General features: G+C 55.9%; 1 protein-coding gene across 7 annotated transcripts in view; it reads left to right on the top strand.

The window, feature by feature from the left end:
• The window catches only part of CLIP2 (CAP-Gly domain containing linker protein 2), a 76,632-nt gene that overhangs the window by 5,451 nt on the left and 48,705 nt on the right, over positions 1–22,476 (top strand). For 6 of the 7 annotated variants that reach the window (XM_033426323.2, XM_033426321.2, XM_049699851.1 and 3 more), the window contains exon 2: positions 13,441–13,631. In XM_033426323.2, coding sequence (XP_033282214.1) covers positions 13,508–13,631 — 124 coding nt within the window. In that variant the 5' untranslated portion in view covers positions 13,441–13,507. Of the gene's footprint in view, positions 1–4,843; positions 5,017–13,440; positions 13,632–22,476 lie in introns of those variants that run through there. The other variant, XM_033426320.2, reaches the window with a different exon arrangement.

Below are 22,476 nucleotides of genomic sequence, written 5' to 3'. Positions count from 1 at the left end.
GTGAGAAAATCAGAGCAAGGAGAAACCCTGGGTAGCAAACATCAGATGAAGCTGGAGGAGCTGCGGCACCTTCTATCGGCGGTAATTTGACTCTGAGCTTTCCAGCAGCCGGATCGAGGGGGATAAGGAGTTTGGAGTGTCTTCGCATTGTCACATTGTCTCGTGTAAGCTGCTGCTATATATAACATGAAAGCCTGAGTGAGGGGCAGCAGCTCCAGGGAGGGGCTGGACAGTGTGGTCCTGGTTCTGGGGTAGGGTCCCCGTGAACCAACGTCTAGAATGCGGTGGTGGGGTGGGGGGGTTGGAGGAAGGCAGCCACCTTCTGATCTTTCTAATTCTCCTCCTGGAGGGTCCTTACAAGCAGCTGTGGGAGCTGGCGCTGATGCTCACAGCCAGCCCCCTCCATGAGAGCCTAGTGGGCTCCAGGGCTGGGTGAGACCTCGTGAGCCAGGAGCCAGACTGGTCCCTGCTGGAGAATCCCCATCCTGCTAGGAGGCCTCAGGGGCTGTGGTACAGGGGTGTGCAGAGAGCTCCAGACACACCCACTTGGCTCCAGGACTTGGCTAAGGGGCAGAAGAGGGGTGAACGCATTCCAGCAGAGCAGGCGATGGGCTGAGGTGTCTTCAGGAGCAGTGAGAAGTTCAGGGAAGCTGGAATCAGGGTGCTGGATGGGAGGGGGTCCCAGGAAACAGGCCAGAGGCGAGTGGGGGCCAGGCCAGCTGGCAGAGGTGCTGTGGACCATGGCCTTGGCACCCAGGGCCGTGGGGCACCCTCATGACCTCCTGCTTAAATCTGTGCCCTTGTTCCTGCAACCCTGTGCCTGGAGGAGCGTTGGTCCCAGTTCTGAGGAAGTAAAGAGCAGTGGTTAAGAGCATGAACTCCAGGACTTCCCTGGTGGCACAGTGGTTAAGAATCCGCCTGCCAATGCAGGGGACACGGGTTCGAGCCCTGGTCAGGGAAGATCCCACATGCCGCGGAGCAACTAAGCCCGCGCACCACAGCTACTGAAGCCCGCATTTCTAGAGCCCGCGCACCACAGCTATTGAAGCCCACGTGCCTAGAGCCCGTGCTCCACAACAAGGGAAGCCACCGCAACGAGAAGCCCGCACACCGCAACTAAGAGTAGCCCCCACTCGCCGCAACTAGAGAAAGCCCATGCCCAGCAATGAAGACCCAACGCAGCCAAAAATAAAAATAAATTAGTAAATTAATTTTTAAAAAAATGTGAACTCCATGGCCAGAGGGCCTGAGTTCGAATCCCACCTGCCGCTGCTCAGTTGTGTCATCCTGGGCAAGTGACTTGCCGGCTCTGGGCCTCAGTTTCCCTGTTAGTAGAGCTCCCAACAGTATCTTCTTCACAGGGCTGCTGTGAAGACTGAACAGGTTAATATCTGTAAAGGGCTCCGACATGCCTGCAGCAGAACAAATGTTACTGGTCTGGGAATTCCTTGGGCTGAAACAGCCTGGCAGGGGATAGCGCCTCATCCCCTCTGAACCACCACACCCAGCACACCGCCAGGTTCAGAGTCAGGCGCAGTGAAGAGCACTGCTGCAGTGGACCAGCCCTGGGGGCGTGGGGCAGGGCTCAGCAGGTTCTGGTTAACCTTACTGACAGTAATAATTGCTGTGCAAGCTCATGAGAGCCTCTCAGGGCAGCAGGAACCCACTCTGAGAGCAGGCCTCAGTCTCTACTTGATTCCCTCCAGAGACAGGGAGCTCACTATCTGATTCTTTGCTTGTTGGATCCACTGGTGAGCACTGGCTCTGTGCTGGGTGTGCTCAGTGCTGGGATTAAGAAGAATGTGAGTTAATCCTCTCTGTCCTTATCAAAGATAGCTCCAAGCCGACCCGACAGGTGAGTGTGGCCATGGGGTGTGACAAGCTATTGTGGGCCTCCAAGTCAACGTGGGAAGGATGATGGAGGCAGAGGAGTGTATTTAATTCATTCATGTATTCCTTAGACATCTTTTGAGCTTCTCTATGTGCTGGGCGCTGTCCTAGGTACCGTGAGTCCTGAAACCAACAAGATATGCAAAGAACCTGCCCTTTAAAGCTGCTGTCAGTGAGAGAGTCTAGGGCTTATGCCAGCGAGTGAGAGGAAGGGTGTTCTAGCAGAGGGAACAGCGTGTGCAGAGGCCTGGAGATGTGACAGAGTGCATGGGGTGGCGGTGGCACTCCGCCAGGATTTGGTGGCTGGGGAGCATTGAAGTGGGGAGTGCCTTTCTGGAAGCAATAAAAGAAAACACTGACTTTGAGAGCTTGTTAGCGACTGACCTCACCCCTGGGACCACCAAGTTCTGCCCCTCCTCCCCCCTTCTTTCCCCAGCAGCCCTGGCTGGCCCTGCTGGTAACCATGGCCTCCTGCCTGGTTCATCCCTTCTCCAGGCCACCCAAGCGTGACCCCCTTCCCTGATTTCTAGCACCATTAATACATTTTGTCTGCCTTTGAGCTTTTTTTTTTTTTTTTGCGGTATGCGGGCCTCTCACTGCTGCGGCCTCTCCCATTGCGGAGCACAGGCTCCGGATGTGCAGGCTCAGCGGCCATGGCTCACGGGCCCAGCCGCTCCGCGGTATGTGGGATCCTCCCGGACCGGGGCATGAACCCGCGTCCCCTGCATCGGCAGGCGGACTCTCAACCACTGCGCCACCAGGGAAGCCCTGAACTTCCTTTTAAATGGAAGCATAAGGTCACACTCTAAGCACCTTTACATCTGCCTTCTTTCACTCAAGATTCACAAGGTTCATACGTATTGTTGCACGTGGTTGTACTGATACTTTGTATATTCTCATTGCTGTGCTTTATTCCATTGTGTGAATAAGCCACCAGGTATTTACTCATTCTGATGGAGGGGTAATTTGGGTTATTTTCAGTTCGGGAGTATTAGGAAGAGTCCATATCTTTTGGTGCATGTATGTGCCCTTTTCTGTGGTGGCATCGCTAGGAGTGGGATCGCTGGTCATGCTCAGCTTCAGTGTGTAATGCCAGGCTGTCTTCCACATTGCTGACACCAATTTCCACTCTTACTAGCAGTGCATGAGCGTTCTCGATATTCCACATCCTCACCAATGCTTGGTGTGGTCCGTGTTTCATTTTATACATTCCGGAGGATGTAGTGTTGGCATGATGCCTAATGAAGGGGAACATCTTTTCACCTGTTTATTGGTCTTTTGATTACCCACTCCCCCCCCCCTTTTTTTTTTGGTGAAGCGCCTGTTCAAGTCTTTTGCTGATTTTTCTAACTCGATTTTTGGAGTTATTTCCATATGCTGAATAGGAATCCTTTGTACAATACAGGAATTACAAATTCTTTCTCTCCCTCCCCACCCACCCCCACTGGTATCATTTGATGCAAGGAAGCTGTAAATATTGTCCAGTTCATCCATCTTTTCCCTTATTTTCAACACTTCCTGGGTTGAAATCTTTGCCTGCTCCAGCGTTAAGGCAGATCTTCTTCCATGTCTACTTCTAAAAACTGTATTGTTTTACCTTTCACATTTAGATCTTCTATCCATCTGGAGTTGATTGTTGTGTACGATGTGAAGTAAGTGTATTAGTTTCCTGTGGCTACTCTAACAAATGACCACAGACTTAGTGGTTGAAAACAACATAAATGTATTATCTTACACTTCTGGAGGTCAGAAGTCTGAAATGGATCTCACCAGGCTAAAAGCAGGATGTCAGCAGGACTGTGTTCCTTCTAGAGGCTCTAAGGAAAAATCTGTTTCTAGAAGCCTTTTCCAGCTTCTAGAGGCCTCCCGCATGCTTTGGCTGTTGGCCCCTGCCTCCATCCTCAAAGCCAGCAATGTTGGACCGGGTCCTTTGCAGGCTGCCATCTCTTTGCTTCTCTCTCTCCTGCCTCCCCCCTTCCACGTATAAGGACCCTTGTGATTACATTGAGTCTGCCTGGATAATTCAGAATAATCTTCTTCTGTCTGGTCAGCTGATTAGCAACCGTTCTCTCTGCAACCTTAATTCCCTTTTGCCACGTAAACTGACATGTTCACAAGTACTGGGGATGGGGCCATTACTCTGCCAGCCGCAGAAGGGAGCATGATTTTTTTCCCACGTGGCTGTCCATTTGATCCAACACCACTTATTGTAAAGACTCTCCTTTGCTCAGGGGTAATTTTTAGTTGGGTGTGCAAATTCCACCCCGACAGGCTGGGTTGGGGAGGAGAACCCAGGAGATGGGGGTGACTTTCCTGCAGCTGCCCTGGCCTGGATGTGTTGGATGGGGCTGCCATGGAAACCAGAAGCGAAGGAGGCAGTAGTGAAAGATGACTGGGTCAGCATCCTGGCCCGGAAGGCAGGATACCAGAGCCCATTCCTTCCTGTTCCCCTGATCGCTGGGCGACCTCAGCAGGCCCCTCCCCTCCTTGGGCCTCTGACTCTGTCTGGTCTTAGGGCCCTTCTTGGCCAGCACAAGTTTTCTTCATTTGGACAGCTGACTCTCACTGTCCTGTTTGCTTCACTTCTGTGCCCTGGGCCTCAGTTTTCCCATTCTGTGAAGTGGGAATAAAGGTGGGTCAGGGGGCAACTTGAGGTGTGTTGTTCCCCAGCCCTTCTTTTTGGGCCTGACTGGGGAGCCCATCCAGCAGAGCCAGGGTGATGCCTGCCCAGTGTCCTGGGCCAGTAGCAGGAGGGCTACAGATGTCCAGTTGCTGGGGCCGTGGGTGGCCACACAGCCAGGAGTGGGTTCTGGGGCCATGGCTGTGCCCTGGTTCTGAGCATGCCAACTGTGCGTGCATGCGTGTGTGTAAGACAGGGAAGTATATTGACGTTCCTTCCCCTCCCTAGACCTGACACAGCCCTGATCCTTTTTTTCTTCTTTTTTTTTGGCTGCCCCACATGGCTTATGGGATTTTAGTTCCCCGACCAGGGATTGAACCCTGGCCCTCGGCAGTGAGACTGCAGAGTCCTAACCAACTCCCAGCCCTGATCCCCTTTGCCAGGAGACAGGATCTGAACTCCAAGCTCGAGGGGAGGATGGCCACACCCCAGTGTGTCCAGCTCAGGTAGGACTGACAGGGTGGCCCTTCCCAGGGCTCTGCAGTCACCCCGGGGGTGGGCAGGACACGGAAGATACCAACTGACTTTACAAAGTAAGAACCGCAGCCCTGAGCTCAGAGGCCGTGAGGATGGTAGGATGGTGAGTGTGTGGCACTGGATGCCAGCCTTCCGGCCTCAGCCCCTGCTTGTCTCCCCCTGGCACGTGCCAGGGAAGCGGGGAGTCGATGGGCTCTTAGGTCGGTCTGTCCTTCCCCGCTCAGCCCCGTGGGTGCCCCTGCACCCCATGTCCGAGCTGCTGGCACGCATGCCCTGCCGTCTTCCCAGCGTCATCCTCCCTCCCCGTCCTTGAAGCCATATCAGCTGGTGTGGCCTGGGTTCCTGCCCCGGCCCTGCCGTGAGGCTTGGCTGGGTCCCTTCCCCACGCTGGTTCTGGATGGCCGCCAGGCCCCTGGGTACTCCCAGGGCGACTCGGGGCCCCAAGCCGGGCCCACCACCACCACATTCTTCCTGGGGTCTCCCGTCCCATCTCCCGCTGCTGGCCGGCCCCTGTGTGAATGTTGGGCTCACACAGCCCGCCCCGCGGCCTCACTGACCGGGGGAGAGCAGGGGTGGGTGGGGGGCTGGGGCGCGGGCAGACGGGCGCCGTCTCCTCCGCTCTCCCAGGCCTGAGGGGCAGCTGGTGTGAGCTGGCGGGACTCGCGGGGGGCGGCGGGGGCGGGGGTGCTGTCCCAGATCTGCTCTGCTCTGTGCTTGCCCGTGGCGATTCTCGCTTCACCACTGGGTGAAATTCCCTGAACCTCAGTCGCATGCGAACAAAATGGGCCACTTTTCCAAGCAGGTGGGACAAGCGGTGGGTGCCGCCTGGGCGGAGGCTCATGGGGACCTTGGTCACACTCGCCCTTGGGGCCCCTGCTGGACATGGGGGTTGGGGTAGCACTGGGTTTCTAGTGCAGGCGGGAGTGTTGGGATGCCCCGTGGGGCAGCTGGGGGGGCCCACGCCACGCCCACATAGGGGCCTGCCTTTGGGAGCCTGGCGGTCAGCACCCGTGGGGTTCACTCTGTTTGGGGCCTGTCCCCCATTCCTCTTGGTGGGTGTGCATGGGGAGGGGAGGAACTATTTCCTCTCCCCGTCCCCTGGTGTCTGTCTTTAAATTTTTTTTTGCTTAAAAAAATGTTCTGAAATATTTGAGGCACTCAAAAAGAATAGACAGGGCACAGTGAACTCCCACGTACAGCCTGCAGGGCTTGAGCAAATCTCAGGACTTCCCTGGCGCTCCAGCGGTCGAGACTGTGCTTCCAGTGCAGGGGGTGCAGGTTTGATCCCTTCCCTGGTTGGGGAGCTAGGATCCCACGTTGCCATTCAGCATGGCCTACAAGAAAAAGAAGAGGAGGAGGAAGAAGCAAATCTTACAAATAGAAACGAAGCCCCAGTTGCCCAGCCCCGGCCCCGTTCCCATCCCCCAAACTGCATTTCTTGGCCATCACGTGGGATGCCGTGGATAAGCGCCGTGTAGGCGCCTCCAGGACCCTCGGCCACGGTCCCCGGCCGAGTCTCCACTGCACCTGCACTGTTCCCCCAGGCTGTGCCTGCCCTTCGCCCAGCCCTTGGCCCACCTGCCCTTTCCCGGAGGCCTTTCTAGCAACTTGGTATCACCTGGCTTTTTGACTTTTCGCCCATCTGATTGGGTGGGAAAGGGGATCTCCTTGCAGCGTGGATTTGCATTTCCCTGCTGACTGGGGAGGCCCAGCTGCTCTCCAGCCTAACAACATCCTCTCCTCGAAAGCTGTCCCGGCTGTCATCAGGGTGCTCTCAGGTCGGTGCCCTCTGCTCCCTTTCTTCTCTGCCTCCAGCCCCGTATGCTGCACACCAGGTGGGTGCCCCAGGCCTCAGTCACTTCACACCCAGCCTGTCCCCAAATGAGCTCCCCACCCTGGCCCCTTTCTGCTCCCAGGTCCCTCCAGGTGTTGAGAGGTTCTCCTGCCTTCTGCCGTCCTCAGCCCTGCCTCCCCCCCCCCACCTGCCCTCCTCCACCAGTACTTGTCACCTGCTCTGTTCCCTCCAGCCCCTGCCTCCGTCTCAGCTCAGGCCTCGTGGAGTCCCTGTCTATCACGGCACCCCGTCCTCCTCATTAGCTCCCAGAGGTTTTGCCGAGATGCTCATCTGATCTGCGGGTCCTCTGGCGGATGCCCTCCGTGGCGCATCGTCCCCTCAGCCTGATGCCTAGGCATGATCGGAAGACCCCCTCCCCCCGCCTGGATACCCACTCCCTGCACATTGTAGGCAGTCTAAATCCTTAGCTGTTTGGTTGACCTGGCAGAGCGGAGTCTGTGCCCTGCAGTTTCCCCAGCTTGGACCCAGCCCCCCACCCCGTGCGCCTCCCACCGCCCGCTTCGCCCCGCGGCACTGCTGTGGTCTGGAGGCTTTGGGCCTGCAGTGAGGGGGCAGGGGCCACACTAAGTCCATCTCTGGCTGCCATGTGGCCCGGCACATGGGTCACAGGCTCAGGAGGTGGGGGGAGCATGGGCACCCCGACTGCTGGGACCCCTGGGGTGGGCAGGAGGAGCGCCCCCCCCCGGAGAGCTGCGTCTGCTGGGCAGCAAGAGAGCCCAGGGTGTGGCTCTTGGCCGAGGTCTCTGAGCTGAGGTCTGGTCCTGGGAGCCTGCTTCCTGGTGCCCGCCTCCCATGCCCTCTGGGCGACGCTGGCACAAGGACATGGGCTTTCCACTGCCCTAGTTGGCATCTTTCCCCCTTCTGTCGGGGCCGCACCCTGGGCCGCTGATTGGTGGAAAGTTCCTGGGCCTCATCCCCCGCCCCCGAAGCTGCAGCCCGCCACCCCCAGGGCAGCTGAAATGGAAACCCTGAAACGCAGCCCGGGTTTGTCTTTGGTAAATGGTAATTGAGGGCGGCACAAAGGGGGCCTGTTGGTCTGAACACCACCCGCTCTTGCTCGCCTCTCCCACACCCGCCTCGTCGGGGCCCCGGCTCCCTGGGGGAGGCGGGGTGTGCATCCCGGGCCTTTGGAGAACGTAATAGAGACCAGATCGTAGTGCTGCTGCCCTTTCCACACAGCCTGCGCGCCGGGCACAGAGGGACGTTCGTGGGGCTGTCTCATGGACTCGCTCATTTGTGCTCCCCGCACGGCAGCAGTGCTTCCCCCCCATTTTACAGGTGATGGCACTGAGGCTCGTGGTGAGCCAGGGTCCCACAGCCACTCGGGGTGGGTCTAGGGTTTGGACTCCATGAGACTGGAATCTACTTCCTCCCAGGCCTCCCCCATCGGCTGCAGTGTGGCCAGAGGCCAGCTTATCCCCACGTCCCAGCCTTTTCCAAGAAACCCCTCTCTTCCTCTGTCCCACAAGCAGGGCTGAGTCATAAAGGGGCCTCCTCCCCCTCTTCCTGTTCACCATTCTTCTCTCCATCTCCCCTTCCCTGTGTTCCCCCAGCACCGGAGGCCTGCACGGGGGCAGGGGTGGGACTGGGGTGGGCCAAGTAATGCAGCCTTGGTTCTCTCTCCCGCCAGCTTCTCTGGTCTCCTTTGTCCGTGAGGCACGTGGGTGCTCTCCCCAGAGGCCACGGGTCTCACAAATGTTATTCCAGGCCTGGGCCAGGCAGTGTAGGGAGGCGGAGGGCTAGACCTGGGTCTGGTTCCAGCCCAGCTGCTGAGCCATGTGTGACTTTGGGCTCGACCCCGCACTTTCTTGAGCATCGGATGTTCCTCCTGTAAGGTGACCACCGCCTCATCAGGGCGTAAGGCCTGGCACACAATAGGTTCCTCACGCTGGACGCTGCTGGGTCATCAGGGTCTGGGAGGGTAGGAGGGTGACTGTGAGAGCCTCCAGAAGCCTCCCGTGGGAACAATGTCCCTGGGGATTTGTGGCCTTGAAGGCCTTTGTCCTCTGGGCCGTAGCACGTGTGCTCTCATACGGGGTTTCCAAATCACAAGCTCTGTGCCGGGCGCCATGCTGGGGCTGGGTTCTCAGAGAGGAGACGGTGGCCCCACCTGGGGTTACCCGTGGTCTCCCAGGAGGCATGATGAAGGTAGGAGAACGGTATCCTCTCTCCTTGGCTCAGTGTGTGGTCCTGAAGTCTCTGGGTCAAAGGTCCTGGGAGACTTCCTGGAGGAGGAGGCATCGAGCTAAGTGTTCCGTATGTGGTTGGAATAGGTGAAGTGAAGCAGGTGGGAGAAAAGGCACAGGCAGAGTCTGGGAGGTGGGAGACGGTCAGGCGAGTGGTAAGGAAATGCAGGGTCATCGGCAGCAAGGCTGGTTGGGGAGCCTCCAATGCCGGACACAGTTAGGACGCCTGGTCCCTGTCTCAGAGGGCATGTGGGCTAGTGAGGAGTCTAGACCAGCTGCATGAAAAGCTGTGGTGTCAGACAGCCAGCTGGGCTGATCACTACAAGCCACTCAGTCCTGAGGGCTGGGCCCTGAGGAGGTGAGGGGGGCCTCCCGGGCCTCTCATCCCCATAAGCCAGCATCATTCATCCATTCAAGTGTTTTCCTGAGCACCTATAGGCACCAGGCATCCCATCAGTGCTGAGGATACCACAGGAAACAGACTCAAGTCTTTTCCTTGTGCAGTAGAGAAAAACAAAGCTGGGGAGGGCTGGAGAGGGGTTGTAATATTCGAAGGGGACGTTGGAGCAGATAATTGGAGGAGATGAGCAACACACTGGATATTTGAAGGAAAAGCATTCCAGGCAGAGGGAACAGCATGTGCAAAGGCCCTGAGGCTGGAGTGTGCTTAGTGTGAGCTAGTGTGGCTGGAGTGGAGTGGGTGAGGGAGGGCCTTGAATCCCATTGCAGTACTAGGGGGAGCCTTCAGGGATTTCTTCTTTTTTTTTTGGCTGCGTTGGGTCTTCATTGCTGCACGCAGGCTTTCTCTAGTTGCGGCAAGCGGGGGCTTCTCATTGTGGTGGCTTCTCTTGCTGTGGAGCGCGGGCTTCAGTAGTTGTGGCACGCGGGCTCTAGAGCGCAGGCTCAGTAGTTGTGGCGCATAGGCTTAGTTGCTCCGCGGCATGTGGGATCTTCCCGGACCAGGGCTCGAACCCGTGTGACCTGCATTGGCAGGGGGATTCTTAACCACTGCGCCACCAGGGAAGCCCAGGGATTTCATTTTTTATAGAATTTTTTTTTAAAGTTGAGATCTAATTTACACATTATTAAATCTATCCATTTTAAGTGTACAGTTCGATGACTTTTAGTATAAACATACAGGTGTGTAGCCATCACCACAATCCAGTGTTAGAACATTTCTACCACCCAGAAAGTTCTCTCATGCCTGTTTCAAGTCAGTCCCTGCTCTCAACCCCTGGCAACCGCTGATCTGCTTTCTGTGTCTATAGTTTTGAAATTTCAAATAAGTGGAATCAAACTATATGTAGTCTTTTGGGTCTGGTTTCTTTCACTTAGTGTAATGTTTTTGGAGGTTCACCCATATTGTTGCAGATGTCAACAGTTGGGTTCTGCATTTGCAGATATGGAGGGCTGACTGCACTATACCATTCTATATGAGGGACTTGGGCATCCTCGGATTTGGGTAACCTCAGGGATCCTGAACCAATTCCCCAAGGATACCGAGGGGCAACTGTGTACTATTGTCTAGATGAACTTTGCGTTTATATATTCACCCGTTGATGGACATTTGGGTTGTTTCCATGTTTTGGCTGTTGTGAATAAGGTCACTATGAACATTTTTTTTTTTTTTTTTTACAAATGATTGTATGGTTATATGCTTTTATTTCGCTTGGGTGGTTGGGTCATATGGTAGGTATATATTTAACTTTTTTTTTTTTTAAAGATGTTGGGGGTAGGAGTTAATTAATTAATTTATTTTTGCTGTGTTGCATCTTTGTTTCTGTGCAAGGGCTTCCTCTAGTTGTGGCAAGCGGGGGCCACTCACTACGGCGGCCTCTCTTGCTGCGGAGCACAGGCTCCAGACGCACAGGCTCAGTAGTTGTGGCTCACGGGCCTAGTCGCTCCGCGGCATGTGAGATCCTCCCAGACCAGGGCTCGAACCTGTGTCCCCTGCATTAGCAGGCAGATTCTCAACCACTGCGCCATCAGGGAAGCCCCTATATTTAACTTTTTAAGCAACTGTCAAACTGGTTTCCAGTGGAGTTGCACCGTTTTTCATTTCTACCAGCAATCTGTCCTGATTACTCGACATCCTCGTCAGCACTTGATATTGTCGGTTTTTCTGATTTTAGCCATCCTGATCTGCGTGAAGTGGTATCGCATTGTGGTTTTCATCCACATTGCCCTTGTGACTAATGGTGTAGGTCATCTTTTCACGTGCTTATTGCTGTTTACGTATCTTCATTGGTGAAATGGGTATTCAAATCTTTTGTTCATTTTTTTATTAGGTCTTATTAGTAAGTTGTAAGGGTTCTTCATATGTTGGTGAATAAATGACCTTTGTTAGATATATGATTTGTAGCTTGACCCAAGCCTGACAGCGAGTGACTCCTGAGCCCCAGAATTCCTGGGGTGTCAGGGAGTTGGTCAGGGGATTAGAATGTTGGATTTGGCGGACTCTGGGGGGGCAGGCCAAGGCTGGCAGGCATGCCTCATACTCCCATCAGCCCACCTGGGCATGTAGGTGCCACTACTTTGTGCCTTGCAGGAGCTCATTTTCCTTTGCTCTTATGTCTAACCACCCTGTGTGAGGAGCTGATCCTTCCCATGGCTATGCCAGGACGGTAATAGTGTTGTTGGCTCATCCTGCTGGCTTGGGAGCCTTTCTGGGGACACATATTCCTGCTGTGAGCATTGTGGGTTGGCTTCTGTATTAGTCAGAACTTCTTTGGTTGCAAGTGACAGTGTCCCTCAAAGAGAATTAGGCAAAAAGACATGACAATGCCTGTGTGTGTCAGGATTTGTTGGCTGATGTAAGTGAAGGGCTCAAGTGACCAGCTTCAGGTTCAGCTGGATCCAGGCCCTCCAAATCCTGGGACTTAGCTCTGCTTTCTCTGTGTTGGCGTTGTTCCCTGGCAGTCTCTTCTATGTAGTAATCCTGCAACTCCTGGCTTTCATCCCACACCTGGACAGCCCCAGAACAAGAAGAGCACCTTTTCCTAAAGGTTCCAGCCAGAGTCCAGGCCCTGATGCTCCTTGGGTCACATGATCTTCCTTCAGCTAACCACGGGGCTCTGGCCAGGCCTGGGTCATGTGTCCACTCTAGGTGTGGGGATTGGGGGTCAGCTCATGTAAGTCATATGGCTCAAGAATGGAGAAAAGGGTTCTCTAAAAAGGAATAATATTCTGTGACCATGAGTGGGATAAGGATACGGCTGGACGGGCGAAGGGTGCGGCATCCCCTACTGCATGAGTTTAATGTCCAGAAGGCACTAATGTCCCCTGTTCCCGAGGTCCTGAGGGGGTGATGCTTTCTCCCCAAATCCTCTGTCCGTCCGCTGTGCTCTGCATCCCCTCTCCCCACTGGGCAGTGTGCTCCCCTAGGTGGAGGACGCATCCTGCCTGCGGCTCTGGGGCAGGACAGGGCCTGGCCTATGGTGAGCCCTACATGAATACCTAGTAGAAGAGAGGGTGTGCACACAAGACAGTGGGGGAGTAGGGGATGTGGGCCTGTCCTTTCTGCCTCTCCCCCAACTCCCCTGCAGCCAGTCCCATCTTTCTGTCACCTGGTACCCTGAGCTGATCACCATGGAGATTGGGGGCTTCCCCTCTTAGGAATCCCCTTTGTCAAACACTAGTACCCTATTGGCCATATGCATCGCATCTTTCTCTGCTTAGTCGTGAAAGCAGGGAGCTGTAATCGCGGGAGGGCAGGCTGAGGGCACGGCAAGTCCGTCCCGGCAGGGGGTTGAGGCGGGTGTAAGCTCCTCTGTGTGTGTGTCCCCGCACCTGGGGTGGAGTGGGTGAGTGCTGGATGGTGAACCCAAAGCTGGCGTATGGCCTGTGTGGTGAGGCTGGTTGATTAAACTAGATGTTGCTTTGTCCAGCCTGCATTGAGGGATGTGAGCTGTTGGCTGGTCCTAGAGGGTGTGGGGGCCACTGGAGAGTGACCCACTGGGTTGCCCATGCATGTCAGGATCTGCTGGCCAGTGCTGTGTGGTGAGAGCTGCATTCAGCTGTTGGTGGCTGTGCTGAGCTGCACGGTCCTGCTAAGGGGCTGCTGGGGTTAATACAGCCTGTGCCGCAGACCCCTGAGCCGGCTTCCTCCCGATTTTCACCTCCTGGGTCCCGGATGTAAGAGAGAGTGTGTGCCCGACCCAGAGTCTGGCGGACTGGAACACGTGTCCTGGCAGCGCCACCGCCATGCTGGGCCCACGCCCGCAGCCACTTCTCTGTACCTCAGTTTCCCTATCTAGAAAATGGGGATGACCATGGTCCCTGCCTCACGGGGCCAGGGGTGCTCTGCCATCTGGTGACGTTGTGATGTGATCCCTCCTGTTCTCTGCCCACAGGTGAGTGACGATGGTGGAGAGCACGTGACCTGCACAGACCCTTCTCTCCCCACCGAGTGGCACCACCATGCAGAAGCCCAGCGGCCTGAAGCCCCCCGGCCGCGGGGGGAAGCACTCAAGCCCCATGGGCCGGACGTCCACTGGATCAACCTCGGCCTCTGCCACTGTGACGGCCACTGGCTCCAAGGAAGGTGCGCGGGGCCAAGGGTGGAGCGGGGGTGGGTAGTGGTTCTTCCGGAAGAGCCAAGGGAACTTGAGCTGCTCCCTGACCAGCCTGGAGGCCAGCAGTTCCCAGAAGTTCTTCTGGATGTCTGACCACATCCCTTTGAAAATTAACGGGCAGGGACACATGCTTTATGTGCAATTGTTCCTTTTCACGCTCCTCCAAATTTGGGAGGCGGTACCACTGTTGGCTTCCCTCAGGGATGAGGAAATGGAGGCCCAGGGAGGCATGGCAACTTGCCCACATCACTCAGCCTGGGAAACACAGCCCGATTCCAACTCCAGCCTCTGCCAGCCTCCCTGCCCCCACTCATTCCCCTTCCAGGGTCTGAAATGCTCCCCATCTTCCCATCAGCTTTCTTGTCTACCACCCAGACCTCTGCCCTTTGAGCTTTACTTGTGTAACCTCTAGTCCTCCTGCTGGTGGGCAGAGGGTTCCTGGCAGCGCAGGGGTAAGGCCAGGTGCTCGGGCTGGATGCACCAGCTCTGAAGGCAGATGGGTTGAGGACAGCTGTTAGCTATTGGCTTTTTCTAGTGATAAAAAGTAAGAGAGCCCACTCTGTAATATTTGGAAAGTTTGATGTAGGGGTAAAATTGCCTATAATCTTCCCTAGAGGTAACTATTACTATTTTGGTTTATATCCTTTCACTTTTTTTTTTTAATATATATCTTTGCAATCATGCTGCATATACAACTTGAAAATCTGCTTTTTTATTTTCTTATAAATTTATTTATTTTATTTTTGGCTGCATTGGGTCTTCTTTGCTGCACGCGGGCTTCCCTCTGGTTGCGGCGAGCGGGGGCTACTCTTGGTTGTGGTGCACCGGCTTCTCATTGCGGTGGCTTCTCTTGTTGCGGAGCTTGGGCTCTAGGTGCGTGGGCTTCAGTAGTTGTGGCACGTGGGCTCAGTAGTTGTGGCTCATGGGCTGTAGAGCGCCGGCTCAGTAGCTGTGGCACATGGGCTTAGTTGCTTCCCGGCATGTGGGATCTTCCCGGACCAGGGCTCGAACCCGTGTCGCCTGCACTGGCAGGTGGATTCTTAACCACTGCATCACCAGGGAGGCCCTCTTATTTTTCACTTTGGTAAATAATGCTGTGATGAACATCTTTGGCACAAATTCCCACTTTGACGACACTCCAGCCAGCAGGGTAAGACGGGGTCCATCTCATCTGATTGGCATAGAAGTTTGGAGAGGCAAAACCAGTCACAGGCCAGACTGGGCAATCTGGGCCCTGGGTAGGGTCAAGTGAAGTTTGAGCCAAAGGCACGGGCAGTTGACAGAACCAGGTCCTGGGAAAGCCAGACAGCTAGCATGGAAAGGTGAGGAAGATGTGTCATGTGGCCCGTGGACTGCCCTGCCTGGTACAGGCTCTTGTGGAGGCCCAGACAACCCCTTTCAAGGTGGCAAATCCTCCTTTCCTCATTTCTGAGCCTCAGAAGAACCTAGGCGGGGGAAAAAACAAGGGGAAAAGGCTGTTCCAGGTGAGGGAACAAGTAACGCAAGGACCCTGAGGCAGGAATGGATTGTTTGTTAAAAAAGAGAAAGAAGACAGGTCTGGGTGAAGAGGAGTGCGAAATGAGGTTGGGGAGGGCAGCGGAGGCAGGTGGTGAAGGGCAGGGGGACTGGGTTTGTTTTAAGTGTGATGGAAGCTGTTGGAGGATGTTAACAAAGGTCGTCTGGTGGTGTTGGCATTCCTCAGGCCACCAGGCAGAGGGCGGGTTGCGGGGGTTAAGAGCGGGGCTGGGGAGACTGGTGAGGAGGCATGTGGTCACCCGGGCGAAGATGTTTGTACTCACTTCCAGGGCTGTGGGAGGTGAAGGGGGCTGACCACCATGGGTGGGCTGCAGGGAAGACTTCCTGGAGGAAGTGTGAGTGAGCTCAGCCTTAAGGAAGGAGGGAGTGTAAGTGTGGAGGAGGAGGACGATGTGGGGCCTGGAGACAGAGCATGGGCAGAGGCACCAAATGGGCCTAGTGGTCTAGAGCGGGTGGGAGTTGTATATCCCACTGGCTGGAGAAGGGCTCCAGCCAGGCTTGGCCCTGACCCTCTTCTCCACTGGAGAGAGCCCCTAGCACCTTCTGGATTCTTTCCTCATTGCCTCCTCTCTGATCCAGAGGGCCTGGGTTCTGGCTCCGATCCAGCTCTAATGTCCCTCCTGTGTGACCTTGGAAGCATTACTTAACCTCTCTGAGCCACAAATGGGATAATGTCATTTCTCTCAGGGAATCAAGTGAGTTAATAAATGAGAAGTGCCTGCAGGCACAAGACTCATTAAAGAGTAATTTCTTTTCCTTTCATCCCTCCATAATCTCATTACAGAAAAATTTGAGTGATAAAAGAAGGAACTCCCATTACCCCTCCACTTAACCTAATCACAGCCACCACTGTGACCTATTCCTTCTGGTCTTTTTTCCTGTTCACATGTTGTTGTTTCAAGCAGTTAAGTCATGGGTTGTATCCAGACTTGCATCCTACTGCTTCACATTTGATTGCGTTCTATGCGAAGCGCCCCCGCCCCCGTGCTACGGCAGTGTCCTCTTTGCCATCATTTTGAATGGCTACATCCTGGTCTCTCGAGGGAAGGGGAATGGACCACACTGTGTGGCCTGCTGATTGCCTCCTGGTCACACCGCACGGTGGTCTGGGGGCCGCTGAAGGTGGGGCCTGGGTGGTCTGACTCTGCCTGGACCCCAACCCTGCAGGGCTGTTCCTGTGCCGGGAGAGGAGGTGCCGCTCTATGAATGCCCAATTGATCACAGAGACACGCCCCCTGCCGAGGGACACGGTGGCGGCAAAAGGCTGCAGCTGCGGTCGGTGCCGCCCTCCTTCCCGCTCTGGCACCTGCTGCCTTTGCAGGTCAGAGAGAGACAGACCCCCGGGCTGGGGGAGGGAGCAGAGAGCCGGGAGCAGTTGGCCAGGGCAGTGGAGCCCTGTGACAGGGGAAGGGAGATTTCTGCGGCCCAGAGCTGCTTTCGTCCCTGCTCCAGGTCTCATAACAAGAGTCCCAGCAGAGGCAGGATGTGTGGCAGCAGCAGGGGAGGACAGTGGCCCCATTCCTGGCCCACAGGCTCCCTCACCCACCCTATGGAACTGGCCATCAGCTCTCCGAGGTGCTGGAGGCGCCCACCCCCGTGGGAGGCTGGGAGGCTGGGACTCCGGAGGTGGGTGCTGGAGCACCAAGAGAGGGTCTGGCAGAGGCTGGAGCCTGGTGGTGGCTGGAGGGGGGCAGTGGCTCTGGGAATCGGGGCAGTGGCAGCCTCCCAAAGCATGAGCTCAGCCTCCGGGCAGAGGATCTGCCAAGGGTCAGGCCTGGGCTGATGCCTCCGCCCCGCCCGGCCTTTGTCGGTTCCCAGAACCGCGGGACCAGAGGGGCCGTGGGAGGGGGTCTCTTACACCAGGAGGTGGCCCAGAGGTGGTCAAAGCAGGTGCACAGGAAGGCGGTCTGGGACCCACCGGTGGGCCAAAACCTGGGTGGGGCCTCTAGGTCAGGGGCAGCCCAGCCAGATGGGATGGACCCCCTGGAGACTGCTTCAGATCAGGCAGTCGGGGCGGGGGAGGGGGTCCTCGCTCAGGAGGTGACACCGGCGTGAAGATCTTAGCGACAAGCAGGAACCCGCAAGGTCAGGGAAAGGGCATCCAGGCAGAGGCAGTAGTGGCTACAAAAGTCCTGAGTCTTGAGACGTCTAAGGACGGGGATGGAGGGAGAGCGGCTCGAGAGGCCTGGGGAGGGGTGTGAATGGGCCGGGGCAGGCGTGGCGACCGGAAGGGAGTTGGGGAGCTGTGGCCCAGGCCGCCTGGGGGTTGGGAGCCTATCCTGGGCCTGAGGAAGATGCGGGGGGAGCTCAGGTCTCCGGGCTGGCGGCCCAAGATGCTGCTGGGGTTAGGCCTTCCGTTTGGGCCAGGAGCAGCCGGCGCTGGCCGGGCAGGTCCAACACTGCTGGGTAGTCGTAGGAACCACGGCAGGCTGTGCATAGGAGCCCTTAGTCCTTCCCGGGGTCTGCTTCTGAGCCTCAGGTGGGGGCAGGCCAGGCTAGGCCGTGGGTGTCCCTCTTGGGACAAGAAGGGCTGGCCGCAGGGACCTGGGGAGGGCTCTAGGGACAGGGACAGACCCTAGGCCACTGTGAGGTCCCTCTGCCCTTGCCCCCCACTGGGGCAGGAGGACCCTTGGAGGGCCTCTCCCACCCCTTGCCCTGTGGTCCAGCCCCAGAGATTTCCCATCTAGGAGGGACAGCGTTTGACACTTGTGTGTCACAAGCCAGCCCTGCAGCAGGTGTCTTATTACATTTCTTTCTCATTAACAACTGAGTGAGAGAACTGCTCTTCTGTCCATTTGAAAGATGACAGAACTGAGGCTTGGAGGTCTCAGCTGAGTTGCTCAGAGTTACAGGGCCAGAGGGTAGCAGGGCTGGGCTTGGTCTGAAGCTGGTTCAGGCTGCTGGCACCTACTGCCCCCAGGGTTGAGGCAGCTGCGGTGGCTGGACTCGAGTCCACTCCTACGCCCTGCTCAGGCACCGGCTAGATGGGCGGGGTGGGAGGAGCCATCTGTTCTCGTTAGGTTGGTCACAGCTATCCCCCAGTGTGCCTGTGGGCTTTGCACACGTGGGGGACCCAGGACACAGGAGGTCGAGGACGCGTGTGCATGGGCGTCCCCCTCAGAAAAGCAGCGGGCCACTTGGGGCAGGGTCCACTTCCTGTATGTTGATCTCCCCCAAGGGGCCCAGAGCTTTGAAGTTCTGCCTTATTGAGCTGGGGCCCGGGTGCTCCCACACCCTGTGGGTGCTCCAGACATGGGAGCCAGCCTGACGTGCCCGGGGTGGGGTGTCCCACAGAGCTTCACAGCTGGCCTCTAGTCCTAGACACTGACCCCACTCTACTCCGCCCGCGGAGGTTCGTGTCTTTCACCTTGATCCCCACGCTCCCTACGAGGGTAGGTGGCTTCATCCCCGTTTTAACTGACCTGTCCCAGATGCTGCGCAAACCTGGGCAGAACCGGACCAGCTGCCAGCCCTTGCTCCTGCAGAGCTAGCCCTGCCTCCAGGCGGCACTCACTCCCTTCAAGGTCAGCTCTCCTGCTCTCCTCCCCTGACCACATCCTAAACTTTTTAATGGCATCAGGATGGGGAAAGACAAGCTGAGCTTTTCTGTGGCTGGGCTGCGGATGGGCGGGGGGCAGGGCAGCCTCCTAATGTTCCTGACGACGCCCAGAATCGATCGGGAATGGGGGCGGGGGGGGAGCTGGGGGGAGCAGGGGCCCAGCTGCCAGCGCCCGCCCGCCTGCTTGCCTGCCGTGGCTGGCGTGGCTGTAGCAGGGCTTCTCCATGGGAAGCTGGCTCTGCTCCTTCCAGGGTAAGCCTCCCGCATCTTTTTCTCCCTGGGGCCTCAGCTGAGTCTGCTGGGTAGGGGCTCTTTCCCCCTGGTTTGGGAGTAAGGGGAACAGAAGGGGGCTTCTGAGTTCCCTTTGGCTCAGGAAGGACGCTGAGCAATCCTTGGGACTGGGGCCCGCCCCGGAACGGCCTGGTAGAGGGTCCCTTCTGCAGGGATGGATGGCTGGAGCCGGCGTAGCAGGGGAGATGCCGGGCCTGTGGTGGCCACAGGGGGCGGGCCCTGCCTTGGTCAGAGTGGGTTGGGAGGGGTCTTTCCAGAGACCATATGGGCGGGACGCTGTCAAGGGACTGACTGGAGGGTGGACCGGGCTGGGGGACTCACGGTGGGAAAGCTGGCGCCCTTGAGGAATGCTCTAGAGACCCCATCCCTTCCTTTGGACCTTGGTGTTGAGTCCCTGCCAGGAGAGCCGGGATCTTAGAGCAGAAAGCTGCTTTGGGGTTTGTGGGGCATTTATGTATGTTGCATTGGGGCCACCAAGGAGGGGAGGTCAGGGTCGTGGCCAGGGTACATTTCAGCCCCATTTTGGGGCCCCGGGGATGGAGAGGGGGTCTGTGTGGACCCCACCTCCCAGGGCTTGTCTTCTGGGTGGGGTGCAGACGTGTACCCTGGCAGCCTGGGTGGCAGGCTGTGCCAATCAGGGAAGAATGGAGTTCCGTGGGGTGGCAGTGCCAGTGAGGGGTGGTGGAGCTGGCCTGATGGGCAGGCAGGGTTTCCTTAGGCGACACAGAGAAAAAAATGCTATAATTTTAGGCCAGAGTAACTGTGTACTGCCTGAGACAGCCCTAGTTTATGCTTGTGGTCTTGGCATGATACTATATTAATAGCACCTCTTTTCTCTCCACCGTGTCTAGTTTTGGATTATAAATTATGTAGTCACCTTATTTATAGCCCTTCCTAAGTCATCACACTGCTCATTTGCACATTAAAGGCTCTGACAAGTCCTGCAGCAAAGTAACCTTAACTTTGCTTAAGCCCCTGTTCCTCAAGTTGTTTCAATTTGGAGATTAAGGTTTTGTTTTCATGATACTTATTAACACCTTGTTGAACTATGTTCTATGGAATGTTTATAGATACGCTTTTTTTCCCTCTGGCTTTCAGGGGCAAAGGGCTAACTTCATCATGCTCCTTGGTGCATGTCATATCATCACTGTGGGTCCCTCCAAGGCCCCTCTTGTGGGTTTTTTTTTTTTTTTTTTTTTTGTGGTACGCGGGCCTCTCACTGTTGTGGCCTCTCCCATTGCGGAGCACAGGCTCCGGACGCGCAGGCTCAGCGGCCATGGCTCATGGGCTCAGCTGCTTCGCGGCATGTGGGATCTTCCCAGACCGGGGCACGAACCCGTGTCCCCTGCATCGGCAGGCGGACTCTCAACCACTGCGCCACCAGGGAAGCCCAAAATTAAGTACATTCTATTAAAAACATAGGTAATAAATATTCAAAACTCATGACTTCTAGTGGTTCTCCTAGTAGTGTTTATACCACTACTACTACTACTACTATTTTACTACTGGTAAAACATCTACTATTTACTACTAGTAAGATTTTGTAGCATCTGTGGTTTTTTTGTTTTGTTCTGTTATTTATTTATTTATTTATGGCTGCATTGGGTCTTTGTTGCTCCCATGGGCTTTCTCTAGTTGCAGTGAGCAGGGGCTACTCTTCATTGAGGTGCACGGACTTCTCATTGCAGTGGTTTCTCTTGTTGCGGAGCATGGGCTCTAGGCGTGCAGGCTTCAGTAGTTGTGGTGCACGGGCTTAGCTGCTCCGTGGCATGTGGGATCTTCCCGGACCAGGGATCAAACCCGTGTCCCCTGCATTGGCAGGCGGATTCTTAACCACTGCGCCACCAGGGCAGTCCCCAGCATCTGTGTCTTTGAGGTTATTTACTCTACGTTGGAAATACTATATATAATCTCTTCCCAATTCTGTGTTCAGTGGCATCATGCTGGTAGCTTGAGATGGATCATGGTGGGAGAATTTACACTATGGAAATTGGCAAAGGCTACAAAATCAGGGTTATTATTATTATTATTATTTTCTCTTGGAGAACTAGTTAAGCCTTTCCCAGCACAGCACTGGCTGGCATATAGGTGGAGAGGTAGTGGATGGAGACCACCCCATCGGAGAGGACCACCAGTGTGGGCCAGGGTGGAGGACTGGGGAGGCCCCAGTCCTGTCACAGGAACAGGGAGCCTTGAGAGGAGCATGGACAGCAGGGCCAGGCACCACAAGGCCGGGAAGGGCCCCCTGCAGTGCAGCGAGGCATCCTTGCAGAAGTTTCCAGAGCGGGGAGGGGTCAGGAGCTGAGGGTCAGAGAAGGACTGGGAAGCAGAGTCTTATTAGGGCATGGAACCGTTTCCTTCTAGACACTGCTGGATGGAAAAATACCAACTGCAGGGAGAGCAGAGGACCGAGTAATATCTAACTACAGCCTGGCTTGTGTTTTTGACTTTTAAGTACTATACACACACACACACACACACACACCCCTACATGCACAGGATAAAGCGTGGAAAAACACACACCAAGATGTTAACTGTGATTATGTTTATATGATGGAACTATAGATCCTTTTCTTTTTCTTTTTCTTTTTTTTTTGCGGTACGCGGGCCTCTCACTGTTGTGGCCTCTCCTGTTGCGGAGCACAGGCTCCGGACGTGCAGGCTCAGTGGCCATGGCTCACGGGCCCAGCCGCTCTGCGGCATGTGGGATCTTCCCGGACCGGGGCACAAACCCGTGTCCCCTGCATCGGCAGGCAGACTCTCAACCACTGCGCCACCAGGGAAGCCCAGGTCCTTTTCATTTTTTTAATCAGTAACTATGTTTAAATTTTTTTCTGCACTGGACATGAATGATCTATGTAAGAAACATTTAGAGAGAGAAAAGCTTGTTTGCTGGGAAGGAGAATGGGTGACGGCAGGAGGGGGCGAGGTGAGGGAAGCTGTTTTGTGGGCCAGGGCGGTGTTCATGTCACCCGTGGGCTCTGACTTCTGTCGGAGGGCCATCGCGGGGAGAGGAGAGAGGTGGCGGGGAGGTGGGTCCCAGGGAAGACCAAAGCGGGATGGAGGTTTGCTTCTAAAAGGAGAAGAGGGTTCTTAGCTTTCCTCTGGAAACACAGGGAAAATGGGAAGGGCTCAGGGAGGTACAAAGGCGGAAGGGAGACCAGGTGAACCGGAAACTGCCTGGAGTGAGCCTCAGATTCCTTGACTGAAGAAATGGGAGCGACGTTCTGCAGCTCGGATTGTTGACTGTTCCGTGCACCCAGCACAGAGCCGGTGTGGGCCCCCGTTCTGAGCCGGCAGTGCAGTGCAGCTTGCATGGAGGGCCTGCTGCGGGGAACCAGGCTGGGTGCTGGAGAGGAAACAGCCCGTGTGAGCTTCCATTTCAGTCTGGAGGCAGACATACTCAGGTGAAGACGGGGTAAATCTCT

This window comes from Orcinus orca, chromosome 16 (assembly GCF_937001465.1).
Source record: "Orcinus orca chromosome 16, mOrcOrc1.1, whole genome shotgun sequence".
Lineage (NCBI taxonomy): Eukaryota > Metazoa > Chordata > Mammalia > Artiodactyla > Delphinidae > Orcinus > Orcinus orca.
The sequence above is the reverse complement of the archived record's forward strand: the minus strand, read 5'-3'. Positions and strand labels throughout refer to the sequence as shown.